This window comes from Vitis vinifera, chromosome 7 (genome assembly GCF_030704535.1).
Source record: "Vitis vinifera cultivar Pinot Noir 40024 chromosome 7, ASM3070453v1".
Lineage (NCBI taxonomy): Eukaryota > Viridiplantae > Streptophyta > Magnoliopsida > Vitales > Vitaceae > Vitis > Vitis vinifera.
In genome coordinates this window covers 25,397,731-25,415,681 of record NC_081811.1, presented here as the reverse complement: position 1 = coordinate 25,415,681, position 17,951 = coordinate 25,397,731, and the positions used below count along the sequence as shown (strand labels likewise).

Sequence of the window (17,951 nt, the reverse complement as noted above, 5' to 3'; positions counted from 1 at the left end):
TTGAAACATTATTATGCAGAATATTAATACTCTAGACTAATGACAACATTAGCACAATTTTGCTTCGGAACAATACTCTTTTAGAATATTATAGCCTTATAATAATGTAGCTATAGAATACTATTTTGTTGTTCTTGAATATTACTATCGTCAAACCTTTACTAAAACAGTGAAACACGTGACACTTACTTCATTTATCAATGTTCGATGATGCTAAGCCATTTAAAATAATACCTCATTGATAATATATTAGATACTGGAATAATGACTTTTGCTATCGATCTTCTACTAGTTTTTAATGAAATGTCTACATAAAATCACCAACTCCATGGAACATACCATAATGATGCTAAAATAATGGATAATGTTTTATTAATGACATGTTAAATGTTGGAGTAGTAATTTTCTTGTGTCATTCACTCCATTAATAGTTCAACCAAGTTATTTCTCCGATCTAATATTTATCGATCATTTATATTAATGTTGTAAAGGGTTCAATGTGAATTGGAATAACACCTCTATCTCTCTATGGGTAGATAGTAGTGGTTGATCTGTGATTAAGACAATACTAAAAGAATAAACCCCATGACAATCTATTTCCCAATTAAACTAAACCAACCTATTACATTGATCATTCTTCTTGTAAAGTGGATAGGAAATCTTAATGGATAAAATCTATCTACGTTTCATTGATTTGAAGGAAATAATCGTGAACAAACAACTTAACATTCTCATGTTGATGACTCGTCATTTACTATTATATCGGAGACTTAAAACTTATAATTTAATTATTACTTTTAAATATTAAGGTTGTTTGATAAAATTAATTTAAAATTTATTTTAAATTATCAAATTAACATATTTATTCTCATAAATTATAATTATGACAAAGGAGGTTAAGTAACAATGGAGGTCTTAGAGTGACAAAAAAAATTATGGAAGTAATTATGATAAATGAAAGTAAAAAGGTAAAAATGAAAATATGAACTTAAAAATAAGTTAATTATTTTTACTTATTACTTAAAGTTGTTTTTTACTTTAAGTCATACCATTGAGTTATTTTATCAAATAAACTTAATTTAATTATTAATTTAAATTAAGTAATTAAATCACTTTAAGTTATTAAATTGATTTACCAAACACCCACCAACTCTTAAATAAAGAATTAAAAAAAAAAAACTTTAATGTCTAACAATGAAACCAATAAAAAAACTAGTTATTTTAGTTACCTTCTACAATATTTAGATCAAGTATATTTAATCATTATTAGTTTAAAATTTCATTAAATACCTTTTTTATTGTTATAATTTGTTAATTTCACTTACTCCCCATTTAATTCAAACTAAGAAAGACATTCAATTAAATTTTAAATTAATGATAATTAAGTATACTTATAATTCGCTTGACAATGATTTTAAAAAATATTTCCAATATTTTTAAAACTTTAAAATTTTTATTATTTAAGTATTAAAAAGATTAAAAACATTTTTTAATATAATTGTCAAATGCACTATTAGTAAAAAACATGTTTTATTTATTTATTTTTTAAAGAGAAAAAAAGAAAAAAAGAAAAATGGAAAATACCATTGTTGAGTTAGTTAGATTGATGTACAAAGTTATCTTAGTTGCACCAAAATTTAAAATTTGAAATTCTTTCCCAGAGCTCATTACCACCTTCATGCCTTGTCCCCGGACGTTACATTACATGTCTATTTTTCATCATGGATCATGTGAACACACCCTTAACCCATTCGGCTTAAATTTAAATCCCAAAAAGCTGTATTGTCACGTAATTTGATAATGTGACATACTTTCCAAATGGAGTCCAAAATGTTAAATATATATATATATATATTTAATAAAGTACTTGATGAATATTGTTAGGCCCGTTGGCACTTTCCGAATTTTTTTGACAAGCATTCCATTCATACATGCTATTTAACAATATTATAAAATTAAAATTATTTACATTACTTAGCTATTTTGATTATATTGCCCACCTTTTTATTAACCAAATCCTATTCACACTCAAGGAAAAGCCTTTTTACTATTTCATCCTTTTTATATGATTGATTTAAGATGTCACATGTCAAAGTTGCGGTGACAGGATCATGCTTTACTCTTGATTTACGCAATTCTTTGTAATACGTTTATGTTCATAGCCCACATAGATTTTGATTATTTTTTTCTATAAATAATTTATAAAAAAACTAATTAGATTAACACGTACGGGAGTCGAACCAGAACCATGTACCATTTATTGGGACAACACTTCCTAGGCCTTGACCAATTGAGTTCCATGTATAATTTAAATACAATAATATAATTATTATAACATTTATTAAAGTAAAATAAAATTTTAATTTTTTTTATAGAAATAATGATTTTTTGAGTTTGATGTTGAAGTCTTATTTAGAATAGTCTACTTGTCCTTTAGTTAGAAGTTGGATGCCATAATTTTAATAATTTTCATGTGATGAGAATTTAATTAAATATGAAATACCTTCATGTATAACCTAAACTATAGCTTTTATAAAAAGTAACCTATCCTAATTCCTAACTTCCCTATTAAGTTTTTCTTTTTAATAAGTTTATTTTTTGTAACTATTCTCCATGGTTGGCCAATATGTTTCCAAGATGTCCAACATGAATAATTTTTGAGACACAAATCTAAATCAATGATTTTGTCATTTTTTAAAATCATAAATAGTCTTGTGAATTTTATTTTAAGACAAATGCTATTGTTTAATATAAACTTTTATTTTTTAATATATATATATATATATATATTTAAATTAATTGATATCTAATTAGGATAAGTTAAATTCTTTTTAATAATTGATATTATTACCATTTGTGCGATCCATCCCTAAGTCGAAGAGTGATATTATTATACTTCAACCATCATTCTTCGATATAACAATCCCCTTATATATATAAAATCCCCGTAAATGGAATCCATAACCCTTACCTCTTATATTAATTTTAAATAAGATTTTCATAATCTTATTTGTTTTCAATGAATATGGATAAAACTTTTTATAATATTTTATATTAATTATTGTATTTGAGCAATTTTAATTGAATTATTAGGATAATTTCATTTTTTTTATTTAGGATTTAGGTTAAATTAAATTAATTATTATTATTTTAAAATTTCATCAAATATCACCAGTTTAACAAGTGAAATTAATAAGTGATTTAACAAAATTTTAAACTAACGGTGAAAAAATTAACTTAAAACTTTAAGGAGATGAAAAGAATTTACCCTTCAATTACAAATCAATGTTTTCGGCCTTACAAGTTCTCTTTTTAAACTCTTTTCACGTTCAATCAAACACTTATCTAATCAATGCCAGTTGTGATTTATATTTATTTATGAAATTAAATTAACATTATTATTAATATTGTTTTATATTTTACATTAGTTGATAACAGGTTAAAAAACCAAAAGTTGAAGACAACAGCGACTTCCCTCGAAGTACGCAGCCTAATTTTTAAGTCATAATTATATACAGCCATATGATTTGATATGGCTACTTAATTGGTAGTCCGATTTGGCACATTAAATGCCCCAAAAGTCAAATTAACTAAACGCCATTCAGCTACTCAATGAGCTCGTATTAAATTAAGTCCCGAAATCATCACAATACCATATTTTAAGATTTTAGTTTTTACCCCCGCAACTAGGCAATGCTATCCGCTCTCCGCAGGGAGGCATCGGATTCTCACCATTTGCTTTTCCATTTTTGCCTTTACAATTAGTGCTAGGCCCGGACCTCCCACGTACAAGACCATTATATTTAGCATTCTCCTAGGCAGATGTTTCAGTATGCTCTGTTGCCTAATCTTGATTAGGACCAGGGCCCACTGATGGAGGTGCTTTAGGGGGTGGGGCCTACCCAGATGGGGTCCAAAAAAAAAGAAAAAAAGAAAATTTGAGTCAGTGCGACCAGGGACGTGGAATACTCTTATCACTCCTGCTCATTGTTTTGGCATTTTCGCAATGAGTTTTCACCCTTTTTAAGGAGCCTTGTGAGAATCTCAGTTATTATGAAAAGATTAAAAAGGTAAAAAAAATATATATACTGTAATTATTAAACAGTAATAATTTTGCTGGTGGATAAAGGCAGTCAAATATGGTTGACTGACATGGAGAGACACGAGAAGTGGGGTTTTGGTAGAATCCCATCCTTCTGTCGCGTTTTCCTTTTGCAACTCCCATAATTACCCAGACCCATTGCAACCGTGTTTACTATTATGCCCTTGGGGGTTCTGAATTTTACATTTGTTTGGGTTCCCTGAGTACGAGTGACAGCCAGGTCCAGGACCCACAGTGATGGTCCCAGAATTTGCTTGCTGGATGAGAAAATGACCAAACAGTCCCTCCACGCCAGAGAAAGCGACGCTGTCACTTTGGAGGGGGAAGGGTGCCTCTGAGTTGAGACCATCTGCCGCTGTTGTAATTGACGGGAATGACCCTGGACCGCTTCCTCATTTAATGGCTTTCAAGCAAGTGTCCCTTTCGGGGTGACAGGTCATGGGGGTTCCAGGGATATTCTGGTAAATTCCCCCCCATCTCACAAGGTTATCTAATCGCCTTTGGACTGCTAACCCACGTTCATCAAAGACCATGATTTAGGCGCCCCTTCTAAAATCTAAATCATCTTGACCCCCACCCCCTTGGCCTTTTAAATTAAGGGCATTGGGAATAAGAAATCAGAAGGTTCTCCTATTGAGAGGTCAATATTATGGACACTACACTACCACAAACACTATTTTTTTTTTTTTTTGAGGAAATAATTTAAACAAGTAATCATTTTTTATGTTACACAAACGTTTTTCTCTTTTCTCTCTAGAAAAACATTTATTTGCCCCATATGCCTCTTCCCAAAACAATCAAAGCTTCAAAATTCAGATGTTGGGTTCCAAAAATGAATAGAAAGAGGGGGCAATGGCACATTGCAAGAAAGTTGTAATAAATGGAAGGGAGTTGAGTAAGCCAAGGGGAAGAGGGGTTGGGTGTGGGGACGGTGGTTTGTTTATTTGAGTAGAGTGGAGTGGGTGGGAGGGAGGGGAGGGGTGGGGAGAGAGATTCGCTTATTGATTCAGTTCACAATTTGAAAACCCCTTTTCACGTAGAATTAGAAACCTTGGGCTAAGTTGAAAGCCCTGAGCCCAAAGCTCTTCCCCTCCCAGAAAACACGTTTTATCGAAACCTTTACCCCCTATCTTTTTCCTTTAATGTCTCGAACACTGTTCCTTTTGTCTCCTCACTATTGGCTTTTGGACTCCCCTCCCTCTCTCCATCTCTCTTCTCCCCATACTCCCAACACTTTTATCATTTTATTTTTGGATTTTCTCTTCTGCTACACTGTCTTCACCTTCTTTCCATTACAAAACCTCTCAGAAAAGTCTGCCCTATCGCACGGACGTTGCTGCAGTAATCCAAGGGTTATCAAAATTTCAATTTTTTATTTTGTCATGGTCAATTTGAAGGGTGCCAATATCCCATGATCCACTATAAAAGTGCAAACTTTTACCTACTCCAAATTGTACAATTTTCAACATACACACTTGTCCTCATTCCGTGTCCTATTAGCCACCTAAGATTTGTTGCGTTCCCATGCTCTTCAATGTCCTCACTGTTTCTACTATTTCGATACTAATTTTTCATCTCTTATGATTTGGAGGAGTCTAGAAGTAGAATGTTGCAAAGATACGCAAGAGGGTGATTACAACCGCTAAATACCACACCCCACACCCCACACTCCATACCACCCTTTTCCTTCGTCAGCCCCTTACATCAGAACTACCCGAGGCCCCTTTTTTTGGGTGAAAAACTAGAATTATTAAAGTTGTGTTTGGGTATTTTCGGTTAATTTTTTGGGTGAAAACCTTAAATTATGAAAGTATGTGTGGGCGTTTTCGGTGAAATAGTGGCCGTGCGTACCTCTCCCAACAAAATAATTTTAGGTGACACCAGTAGGCCACTTGGGATTTCATCGCCAGCAATGATGAATGATGTACGATGGACCGAGGACGAAAATCAGTGATGGGTGGGAAAACTGGGCCTACGTACTAAGCCCAGCCATGCATATTGAGCCATGGGAGGGCCGAATTCTCCTTTCGGCGGCCCAATTAAAGATGAGAGGCATAATGGTGGTCCATTTACAGATGTGAGTGAGATGGGGACCAAGCCTAATCTTTCCGTTAGTGGCACGATCGCCTTGAGGTGGCAAATGGCACCAATCTCATCTGTTAGTGAAGAAGCTGCCAAGAAGAATTTAAATGGAATTGGAATTACTTGAAGATGTAAGGGACTAGTAGGTGTCCATTTCAAACAGCCATCACTTCAGGATTATTGGCAACCAATGTCTGTAGAGATGTCTTCATTTATAGGATTAACTTGTACAGTCAAGCCTCTTCGATTCTTTCTGCTACTTCCTACATGGGCTAGTTATTTAGATTTAGAGGTTGTAGACGAAGAACAGGACAATGCTTTGGTGTATTTGGCTTTACCTTTGTGTGTTTGATTCAAGTGGGGCCTCAGCCTCACATTCCATGTGAGTGTACTGCAGAAATTCCATTTGCTCCCCACAGAGAAAAATGAGGAAAAACATTTCTATATTGCATCCTTTTCAACAGCTGGTACTAGTGGAAGCTGGATTCTTGAATTCATTTAGACGTTACTACCATTGTATCCTCAGCACAGCACAACTAGATTATTTGTCATGTTGGTATACTACAATATTGAAGAATTCCCATTATATGAGGTGAATTAGGGGTCCATGTGCAGTCCTTTTCTTCCGAAGTTGCATCCCTAGGATGACCACTGTTTGCTCAACTGGCCTCTTGGCTTATTTCCCAGTTTGAAAAATACAACTGGGCACGTAACTCTAACATTATCCTTTTTAACTTCTCTTAGAAGCTAGACATTGATAATCATTTTACCCATGAATTTTCTAGAAGCTGATGAATGCAAACATGATGGTATATCAACTTGCAGAGAGTTGTACTAAAGTTGTCTATATGAGTGATTTTTCCCAGAAGTTGCTTCAGATACAGCCTTAATTGTTATGTTGTCTCCGGTTATTGAAGCATCAGGAATTGGGTTCGGCGGTCTGCGAAGCAGCGAGAAAGATTGCTCCAGCTCCGGAGCCACCATGAGAATGCTCAATAACTACATTGTCTGATAGCTCGTTCCCAAGCATCTCCCAAACGCTACTATGCATATAATTTCTGAAAACTCGGTAGTGCTCATAAAGCCCACCTTCCACTGTAATCGCGCTTCTCTTGTTCTCAATTCTTCCAAGCTTCTTTGTGATTCCCACAATGCCAGCTCCAGCAAGACGAGCTCCACGTTCTGCAACTATGTCACATACCTCGGCTACCACTTCTCTTGCTAGTGGAGTTGAATTTGTGATCTGGGTTGATTAAGTAGAATAAGAAAAGGACAAGAACTTAAATAATTCAATTGTAAATAGTATGCATATCATAACAGTCAAGAACTAATGATTTTTTTCTGATTTTCGATTGGTATATGTGCATCTCTAACATACTTGCAGACCCAAGTTTTTTAATATGAAGTTTCAGAGTGGAAGCAGATGACAGAAAACAAAAATTAGCCATCTGATGCACTGTAGTCAAACATTACCCTGAAAATTTCCATCAACTTCTCGTGAACAACTTCATGGTCCTCTGATGTATCTTGATGCATGGCAGCCATATCAGGTGACCTATTTCGAACAACAAATCAGAATTTATAAACTAATGGATGTACTAATTTTTCTATATAATTCACAGTTTCTGTCTTTGGTATCAATGGACTGCACCCACTATATAATTCTCATATACTTTCTTTTCTAATATCATAAAGGAACAAAACATGGTCCAGTAGATTAGAAACCATTCATCAAAATTAATTTTTTTTTTTTTTTTTCTGAACCTTAATAAGTATGGAGTTCTGAGTTTTGGAGGCACATCCTCCCCAAATAGAGCTGTTTCCTGGGCCATCTTCAGTAGGACTCTTCGCACAATTTCTCCCAGATACATTCCTGAAGTGAGCTTTTCGAAAATCTGAGATAAAAGAAGATCCAGAGATAAAATGCAGCAAATGTAGATGTATCAAAGGAGAGACACCTGAAAAACTTTAGTTCCCATACCCGGCTACCAGGATTTGAGCTTTCAGCATCTAAAAAAGTGTCAAACTCTGTGATTGGAAGATGGCAGGAATTGAAGTTTCCCCAGTCCATGCTAATAACCTGCAAACATAAGCATACATATAAACCATTCTTTAACTGATCGCTAGGCAAATCAATACCCAGTAGTTACCTACCATCTCACTTGACTTGTTTGATGAGCTCTGATATTCAGGAACTGCTTGTGTTGGTTCTACATAAGCAGCAGTTGTGGCCATGCCTAGAGTAATTGCAGCCACGGTGTCCCTATTGTAGTATCTACCTCCAGCCAAATGTCCTATAGCATCTTCAACCTGCTTAAGGCCTTTACATGAATAAAACTAGACAACCCACCACTTCTATAATAACAAGGATCATTATGTAGTAAATTTGCATATATACCAGAGTTGGAGCTAAGCAACATACAGAGAAGAACTAACAGAGCTGCTTACCAATTGCAAAACACGCAAGTTCACGCCGTGTTTCTCAAGAGCCCGGTTGAAGTTACTCGCTAATGCTTTCCCAGCCTAATTTCATTGAAATATGTCAGCATGCAGCATGCAAGTGACATTTATTAATCATAGTTTGATAGCAGAGTTCATGTTCAAGATTTAGGACTTTAATGTATTGCAATTTAGGAAGTTCCTGATACTCATACAATTAAAGTATACTACATGTTTTGCTGCAGGTCCCAGTCATCCAACATTTTTAACTGGTTAGGTTGTTCGAGCCCTAAACAAAGTGCAGAACCCACCTGCGATTACACTTAAAGAATGACTGTAGCCTTGTAACAGATTAGTCTTCTACAAGATGTGTTAAATTGGAGGAACTCTTTTTCATATATAATAAAAGGCCTTAGCTTAATTATAGGCTCTGTTTGGGATCATTTTTGTTTTTGGTTCCATTTAGAAGGTTAAACTGAAGCTAAAGCCATAACACTTCCATATTAGGCACTTTCTTGCTCTTTTTGAGTTTAAAAAGCTATTTGACTTCTGGTAGATTTTAACTTGGGAACAATGCCCAGAAACAGGGGAAGGACTTCTTTGGCATGTAGGTTCTTATAATTACTGGTCTCCAAATTAATTTTTCAATGATCCTAACCAGGGAGGAAAAAAAAAAAAAAGAAGAACTAAAAAAATAGAGAACACACACTCAACTGTGTCAGTAACAGAGAAACTCCTCCATTTAATGGCAGCACCAGAGGAGGCTGCAGCTTGGTCCACAGGGTATGATACGATAAAACCCAGAGCTTTTTGTCTATCAGGTGTATCATCAGTGGTCACTTCATGTTCTGAGATAAACTTTGCTAGCTCCAGGGCGATATAATCAAACAATTCCTGGAGGAAGAAATGATTTAATTCATCACTACTACATAAAACTAGCAAATATCCAATTATCAAGGTGCTGAAACAACTTAAAGGAGGAATGACTGCCTACTATCTAATCTCTATACCAACAAAGCAAAAGTTTACGTACTAGTTAGCTTCATGACATATGATTAACCAAAGCGTCACTAAAAAGGCATTGGGAAGAAGTTAAAATGAGGAAATATAACCTTGAAATCGCTTGCCTAAGCAACATTATTTTCATCATAACAATATCATTCCTGACTTGGGGTTGCCATTATCAAGCCTGTAAAATTTACCTGAGAAGTACCACCCATGACATTGGAGGGGATAGAAACCTCTTCCCTATGCAGTTCAGATATGCTCTCATTCTTCCCCCGAAGTCGGGCTCTTAGAATTAAGAAATTGGATCCCCTCAAATTCAACCCATAGTACAATCCTTCCTCATCCCTGCCACCATTGATCTATTGTATATAAACATATAACATGTACAAAATGAATGAAACAGAAGGGAAAAAAGAGTACCCAGAGGGAAGTGAAGCAACGTAGGAGATGGGCATATTTAGGGTGGTGGTTTCTTGAGAAGTGAGCGCTTCATTCATATCAGACACCAATGCATCGGCCACCAGCCAAAGCTTGGAGACAGGAGTGGCGCAGTCCCTTGCAAACTTACGCAGAATGCGTCGAGTCTTCCTCCACTGTCGCTCGCTCTCCTGCTTCCAACGACTCCACAGCACCGCCACCGCCGCTGCCATTGCCGCCGTGGTCACTGCTGCAACCACCACCGCCTTCCTCATTTCTCTCCGATATGTGAAGTTGTCAACGACCAACACTTTCTTTTCTCTCAGCTTTTGCTTCCTTCCCCATGAAAGTATGAAACCACATGTAACTGAAGCCCGATATTCATGCAGGGGAGAACGAGTATCATGGGTCCAAGCCCATGAAGAGTGAGCCCACCTGGATTTGGATCTTATCATGTGGGCTTCCAGTGGCCCAGTCCAGTGCACTTCTGAGTCCTCCTAAATGAAAATGCAGTTGAGTATATTTTTAGATTAATTATAATTTTAAATATTCATGGTGTGAAATCCACAAGAACGAAAGTTGGGTGAGCAGAAAGTCTATAAAGAGGTGCTGCACATATCAAAAGTTCTTTCCATTTGTCAAATTCTGGCCCACATATCAATTTCTATGGTACCACCACTTGAGTATTTTTGTCCTTGAATCAACTTCGTCATCCTATTTTTCTCACTCTTCTTGTTTCCTCACTTATCAACTATTTTTTCACTTTTCTTGATTCCTCACTTATCGAAGTTGAAGCTAGTTATTACTTCTCTAATCAACGGAGTCTTCTCCCTTGTCGCAAGTCCAAAGATAGCCACCTAAGGCCACAAAGCCTTGATTTATGGTCAAATAGTTGATAGGATTTGTCTACAATATTGAAGCACGTTTTTTTTTTTTTTTTTTTTTTGGTATTTATCAAAACTTTTTTTTTTCCTATTGTTTGTATTATATTCTTATTTGTTAATGTCTCGATAACCAAATCATATATATATATTACTAAAAAATAAAGAAAAATATAATATTTTTAATATATCAATGTGATTTATATGTTCATAAATGCATTAATAATAATAAAAAAAAGGAATATAATAGTGGAACTTTTACTATCCTTTAAATTTTGGTTGTACAAAAAATTTAAATATATAATAGGGGTAAACTTATCGATCATCAAATAAAAAAAATAAATCTATACATTTTTAATCTTAGGAGTTAAACAGGAAACTCAACTTTAAATATTTCTTGTGAAGCGTAATAAAACTGATTTAAGTTTCACAATCCAATATATCTTTGTATTTTGACATTTTTATTTATATTCTTATTTAATAGAGCAAATTTTTTTTTTTTTTTTTAAGTATCATTACAATACCTTAATAGTTTCCAAAAGTGGAACTTATGTAGCTACCATGCAAAATAGAAGACAGTGGATTTAGACGTGTGAAAGAGAGAAATTTGAGGAGTGGAAAATATTTTGGAAAACCCCGGTTGGATTTAAGCGGAGTCACATGATCCTATGGAAAATGTGGTCATTTATTTGGAAGGCAAAGTCCCACCGACCTTACAAACTAGCCTTTCACACCCGAAGAAAACAGAAGCACACTTTTTATTCTTTGATTGTTGTTGAAATGTCCATGTCTGTCCATTTTCACTAGACTATTTGTCTCCCTCTATTATTACCGTCCAATCTTTCTATCTTAATCATAATTCACCCTTTTTTCTTCAAAGACACTAATCAAGACTTTGATCATTGCCATCCCACCGACCAACTTTCAATTCGAGGACGAATGGGAGCTTTCAAATTATGAATACAAGAGGTACATTTTGGACAACCTTAAGACCTTAAACTTTTGAACAATTAGATTGTTTTGAGTATGTTGTATAAAGTATGATTCTAGAGGTATTGGGATGAGCAGAAAAATCTTGGGTTGGTAATGAGTTCCCTGACCAACCAGATCACCGACCATTACTTTAGGCTTGGACCATATGGGGCCAAAGTCCAGGAATACACAGGTAGAAATTCTGATTACCCATTTTATCTCGGACAAGTGTTGGGTTGACTGTTGACTATTTGATGGGTGTACCAACCCTTTTCGGACTCCAGGTTGGATTCATTGAAATGATGTCAAATATGTCGGTTTTGTTTCATACACTGCAATTAAGGATGAGCGAACCAGCTTAGGGGGCACCGCCGGCCAGAATGCTGGGGTACGGCACATAATTAGGGATTGTTTTCAAAACTAAAATTGATGGCTTATGGGTGTAGTGGGTCAAGTGTCACTCCTAAAACAATAAATTTTATGAAATTTAGTTTATTATTTATTTATTTATTTTTATTTTAAAAACATTTTATGTGTTTCTAGTTTTTATTTATTTATTTTATTTACATTTTGAACTTTTTTTTAAGAACTAGACATAGGAAAAGAGAGTCAAATTATTTAAGCTTTCTTTATTAATATAACGTCATTATGAATCTAAATGTACAATATTTAGTTCAGAAAAGACCACTTGAAATTGAAGTGATTTACTTTTAATTACCCAAGATTACTTTCACAGAATTATGACTTATTTGATTTCTGACTATTTATTAATACTTGAGAATTTAGTTTCTATTTAACAAAAATTATTTTAATACTAAGATTATCAGTATAAAGTCATTGACTTTATATTAGGGTTTATTGGTGGATGATAGTAATTTGTGTAATTTATATGCCAAAAAAAAACTTATTTATTCATTTCAATTACTATACCAAGTAAAGTAGCGGTGAGGGAAATTACTACTCTTTTATACTATAAACAAATAAAATTGAATTATTTTTATTTTACTCCAATCTACTTATAATCACATTTAATTCAATTTTTGCTAGAAATATTTTTATAAATAAAAAATTAAAATGTAGTTATTCACATCTAATTTGAGTTTATTTAATGGAACATTTTATCTTACAAAAATATCATATTAAAATAAAAATAAATTATTTTAGTATGAAGAAAATAAAGTCCAAAGAATTACATAATAAAAAAAGTTTAATCGTAATTTAATACGACTCCAAAGAAGAAAATGTTTATTTTGTAATAATTTCTCTTAATTTAATCGTGCTGAAATCACTTTGTGCCCTCAATTTTGACAATCATCCCATCATTCTGATTAGAAATTGATTTGTTTAAGGAAGAAATGTTTGACATTAATATTAATTTTTTAAAAAAACTTAAGACATTACGTTAAAAATACGTCCAATATATTTGGACAGCAAGGAAACGTCAAAGCCCTCCAACTGTTCACACGTTTTAGTAATAGATTATGTGTCACATCCCAATTAGCTGAACAGATGAAACTTAATGCTGCCATATCATACCTAACAGTATGAGCTGTTAATAAAAAAAAAAAAAAAATCACTTGGAAATAGTAAAAGACAGCGGAGAAAATAATATTCCAGGTTTCATACATCCTAAAAGGAAAATAAAGATGGACAATATCGAATAAGATCGCATTTATTAAATTCCTTACAAGTAAACACATGGGACCCCGAGAAGGCAAGCGACCACTCGTTCGTATAATACAATGAAAAAGAAGGAAAAAAAAAAGAGGATTTTAGTCAAGTGTGAATCCTCCTCTCAAATATCCTCCAAAAAGGCTGCGGGCCTCTTTTATGCCACGTGGGGAAATTGAACCTGGTCAGCGGGTCAACCAGGAAAAAACACAGAAACTCAAAACTGAAGCCCGGGAGCGAAAGTGCCATGATGATGATGGCCGGTGGTGTGAGGTGAAGAAAGTTTTTTACAGGCCTTTATTTCTCTCAGGAGGTGTGGAGATGAAGAGGTAACTGGTGGTTGAGCCTAAAAGGAAAGGAAGACGGATTGAAGGTTAAAAAGAAAAGCAGTCCGCAACCAACAAAATGAGGACTTGGTTCTTCAGTTCACATGAAGTGTTGAAAGGCAAGTCGGAGGTTTCTGACGAGGTCCTTTGCAGTCGTGCAGAATTCATCTTCCATCTGCAAAAAATGGATGTTGGTGTTAGTGGGTCAGGATCGAATCTGAAAAAAAGACCGTGAATGTGACTATATAGGAGATGTTCTCTTCTCTTTTATCATGCATTATCGTTCCTGGGACTTGAATTTCATGGTTCATTGTTTTAGAGAAAACTAAGAATTTTGGGACTCCAATGTAACGGATTAAATCGAAGAAATGGAATAAATGTAAGAGAAAATGAAATTGCCTGAGCAACGACAGTGATATCCATAATGTAATCCCCAAACGGTAAGACACTGCTATTGACGACTCTTAGACGAAGCTTCTCGATTTCGCCAAGTATTCTCACAGCAAATCCCTTTTGTTTCACGCAGTGGATTCTAATGAGCACATCCTTGTTTGAAACTCTAGCTTCAATTTCAGGGAGTGGTTGGTCGGAGAAGCTATCAGGGTTCTGATCATTATCAGAGAGCTTAGATTTCTTCACTGAGACAACTGATTCCACTGTTTTCTTTGTCGTTTGTTCCTCGAGAGTCTTCACGCGTTCTTGGAGCTGTTTCAAGTACTTGATAGCATCTCCGAGGACAGAAGCCTTGTCCGTCTGTAAACAATCATCAAAATAGTGTTACACACATAAAATCTGTTATTCCTTGGTTGTTTCCTTTCTAGTCTTTCAAGTCGTTGTACTACCTTGTGGGAGTACTCACAACTACACTGAAGAAATTCATACAATTGAGAGTTTCCACTCTGAATCGGGACCTAGACTTCATATATATGTATAGAGTAATTTTTGTAGGATTGTTTTCTTGTACAGGATGTTAGAATTGATAGGGAAACATTTGTCACATACTTGACAAGAAAAGCAGCACGAAACCTGAATTGACCATTAATATGGGGAAGAAACAATTAAAGAAGGTGGAAAAGGAATACTAGAAGGTAAACTTCAACAACTGATAGTACCTTTTTAAGGCCTGGAACAATGGCTGAAAGAGCTATGAACCGCTGGGTAAGCTTTTCTCGGCGCTTTCTCTCAGCTATTACATGATCCTGGTTGTTTAAAGGGTTCCTAGTTATTGGAGTACCAACCCTCTTGGTCCCATGGCCATGGTTTTGGTTCCCATATGAGCTCTTCGAAATCACAGATGCGAAATTCATATTTCCGTGAGATGCAGCTTCGTCCTTTGGCTTCACGGTGCAGTCTAGATTTTCATGGAAGTTCTGGACATCAGTTGGTAGAGGTGAATTTGAGTTCCCAAAAGAAAGCAGTTGGGAGGAGGAAGATGAAGATGCTTTAGGAGTGATACGGTTGGAGGTGGAAGACTCCCAACTATTGGTCTTCAACTGTTTTGCAGTCCTCTCTATGTCAGTCTGAAAATTTTCGACGGCTGAACTGAGTGTGGTTTTGGGACTGAAAGATAGGTAAGATGAGTAGCTATCAGAGGAAAAAGACTGAAAATTGAAGCCATGATCAACTGGGTTACCAAAAGACTGCATCTGATATTGATGTATGAAGGTGGGATCCTCTATTCCCTGCAAATTGATACAACACACTCTCAGAAAGGTACTTCAAAATAAGCAGAATTCATCAACAAGAACTTGTTAAGAAATATAAACTGGTTGTGCATCTTAATTCTTGTGTGAGAATACAACTAATGTACAACTTGCAGAAAAGTCGTACCAGTTCTGTTAACCATTTGGCTGATGAGACATCCATTACAGCAGCTTAATTGTTTTGTAAATTTTCTCAGAGACAGATCTGGGGATTGGCAAATTGAAGAACAAATTTCATAAATTCAATTACTATATCTCAGATCAAGAAGATGAAATTCAGGAACCCATGATTCCAAACCAAAGTAGACAGTGCCACATATACAGAAACATCGTAGTTCTACGATATTGATGAAAGCAAGAAAATCCACAGAACACCCAAGAAAAATTTTCACAACTGAGCTCCTAAAACATCTAAATAAGAAGACACAAAATCAAAAGAAAACGCTGAGAACTAAAAATATATACAGAAGAGAGGACTTTTCTTTTTTTCACATGGGAAGAAGACTTAGAAGCACACCTTCAAACCTCAAAATACGACACCACCGTCCCTTCTCCGACTTGTCTGGAGAAAACTTTTCCTTCTCCTGTAGCTATTCCAACATGCCCAATAAAAACCACTAACTCCCACTTGTGAAAAGTCATGGTATAGTCTTTTTCATATTTTATTTTTTTATTTTCTTAAGAATCAGAACAAACCTCCTGTGACTGTTCATATTACGGCTAATAGTTTTTCTCCACTACAGATTTCCACCCTCCAGGAGAATGATAAGCTGATGAAAAAGGATCAACTTAAAGACTTTCCCAACTAAATTATCTGGTATTTAATATTTATTTTTTAATTTTATCTTCCTGGTCAACAGTGGCACAGGTAAAATATTTTTTTAATTTCTTTGCTAATTAATAATAGGAGAGGATAAGTAATTCCTCCTCCTGAAAAAGACAATACTAAGCAATCGATCTCAAGGGGTCAAAGGCTGCCTTTAAGAACATAGCTTTAATGAAAAATAAAGTTATGCAATCTCTAACCATTTTTTTTTTTTTTGGGTTTGTGGGAAAAAAAAATGAAATAAAATATATTCTATTTTAAAATAATTAATAAAAAAATGATAAATATGTACCCAAAAAAATTGGGTAAATATTTTATTGTTTGTTAATTAGAAGGTATATAGCAGAATATTTTCAAATCCACAATCAGTTAATGTATGAAATGGCTAAAAGGTCAGTGTAGTTTTCAAAATTTAGACAAAAAAAAACCGTTGGAGGAATATTTTTTCCTCTGCTCCATGATCACTAGCATGGGCTCTCACTCCTTTTGGGGACTAAATGCCAAAACATTGAGAATGGAGAAACGATCCTGGTCAACTGCAATGAATTCTTCCTCCCATATTCTTAAATAAATGGAGTCTGTTGGGGCCATGTAAATGCAGGTGCATGAGCCCCACATGAATTTATGCAGCAAGGGAGTTGGATTGGTGGGCGGCTTCTATTTTCCTATGATCAAACACATCAGCCCCACGCAATGTGCCAGATGGCAGATAATCCTACCATATATGTGTTTGTATGTAGTTGCAATGAACTGAAGAGTTTCAATTCACGATATACTCTTGAAAGAACTCATTAGGGTATATGCAATTTGGACCAATCATTTATGCTTCTGGGCTCTCGCCCACGTGGTGGTCAAAGAATGAAATGCTGTAAAAATAACTTCAGAATTCCTCAAATATGTGTGTATTTGTATCGTAAGAAGAGTGTAAATAATTTATATTTTATTTTTGGGAGAGTTTTATTGGGAATTATTTTTATTTTATTTGTCTTATATTTTTGGAAATAGTCTTTTAGGATTGGGTTAGTGGAGTCTCATTCATTTTATAAGTAGAATCCCCTTCTACTTTGAGTCTTGTTCTGATTATAAGTAGATTTTCATTAGGACTATGTTAATGACCTATAAAAGTAGGTCACCTCTCACTCTTTATATATGAATACCAATTTTTCAAAGAATTTTTCAGAGAGTCTTTTCATACAGTTATCTTGAGGAATTTATTCAAAACTCGAGCGCTTATAGAATGTACCAAATGCGAGATTTGACTGTTGAATCCTAGAGGTAGACCACTGATACCCTAGTGTACAAAGTTCGTCTTCAAAGATGGTGGATCTATTTCAAGGACAATGTTTGTCATGCCTCAGTCGATAAGTTTTTCTTTTTATTAATTCAGTTCTTTGTTTGTATCTTTTGGGCTAGTCATTTGTTTCCATACCCTTAAATCCAATAATCTTAAAATATCTCCAAATGGAAGCTTCCTTAGTTCAAACTTGTTCTGACACCTCTAAAATTGATCCCTTCAATGAGACA

General features: G+C 34.8%; 2 protein-coding genes across 4 annotated transcripts; both read right to left on the bottom strand.

The window, feature by feature from the left end:
• Positions 1-6,470: 6,470 nt before the first annotated feature.
• On the bottom strand, positions 6,471-10,384 carry LOC100853826 (probable hexokinase-like 2 protein). Its single transcript, XM_003635437.4, has 9 exons — positions 10,052-10,384; positions 9,826-9,976; positions 9,338-9,517; positions 8,633-8,707; positions 8,339-8,494; positions 8,166-8,264; positions 7,949-8,079; positions 7,658-7,739; positions 6,471-7,427 (listed from the first exon to the last, which is right to left on the bottom strand). Exons 1-9 carry the CDS (start codon positions 10,321-10,323, stop codon positions 7,104-7,106), a joined length of 1,470 nt encoding a protein of 489 aa, XP_003635485.2. The 5' UTR covers positions 10,324-10,384; the 3' UTR covers positions 6,471-7,103.
• A 3,171-nt stretch (positions 10,385-13,555) lies between these two features.
• Positions 13,556-16,316, bottom strand: LOC100267933 (transcription factor bHLH18). 3 transcript variants are annotated; one of them, XM_059738605.1, is made up of 5 exons: positions 16,119-16,316; positions 15,729-15,806; positions 15,011-15,580; positions 14,298-14,651; positions 13,556-14,073 (listed from the first exon to the last, which is right to left on the bottom strand). In XM_059738605.1, exons 2-5 carry the CDS (start codon positions 15,762-15,764, stop codon positions 13,999-14,001), a joined length of 1,035 nt encoding a protein of 344 aa, XP_059594588.1. In that variant the 5' UTR covers positions 15,765-15,806; positions 16,119-16,316; the 3' UTR covers positions 13,556-13,998. The 3 variants fall into 3 exon arrangements, with proteins under 3 accessions (XP_059594588.1, XP_059594589.1, XP_059594587.1); XM_059738606.1 differs by lacking the exon at positions 15,729-15,806; XM_059738604.1 differs by lacking the exon at positions 16,119-16,316 and having other exon boundaries at positions 15,729-16,109.
• Between the last annotated feature and the right edge of the window lie 1,635 nt (positions 16,317-17,951).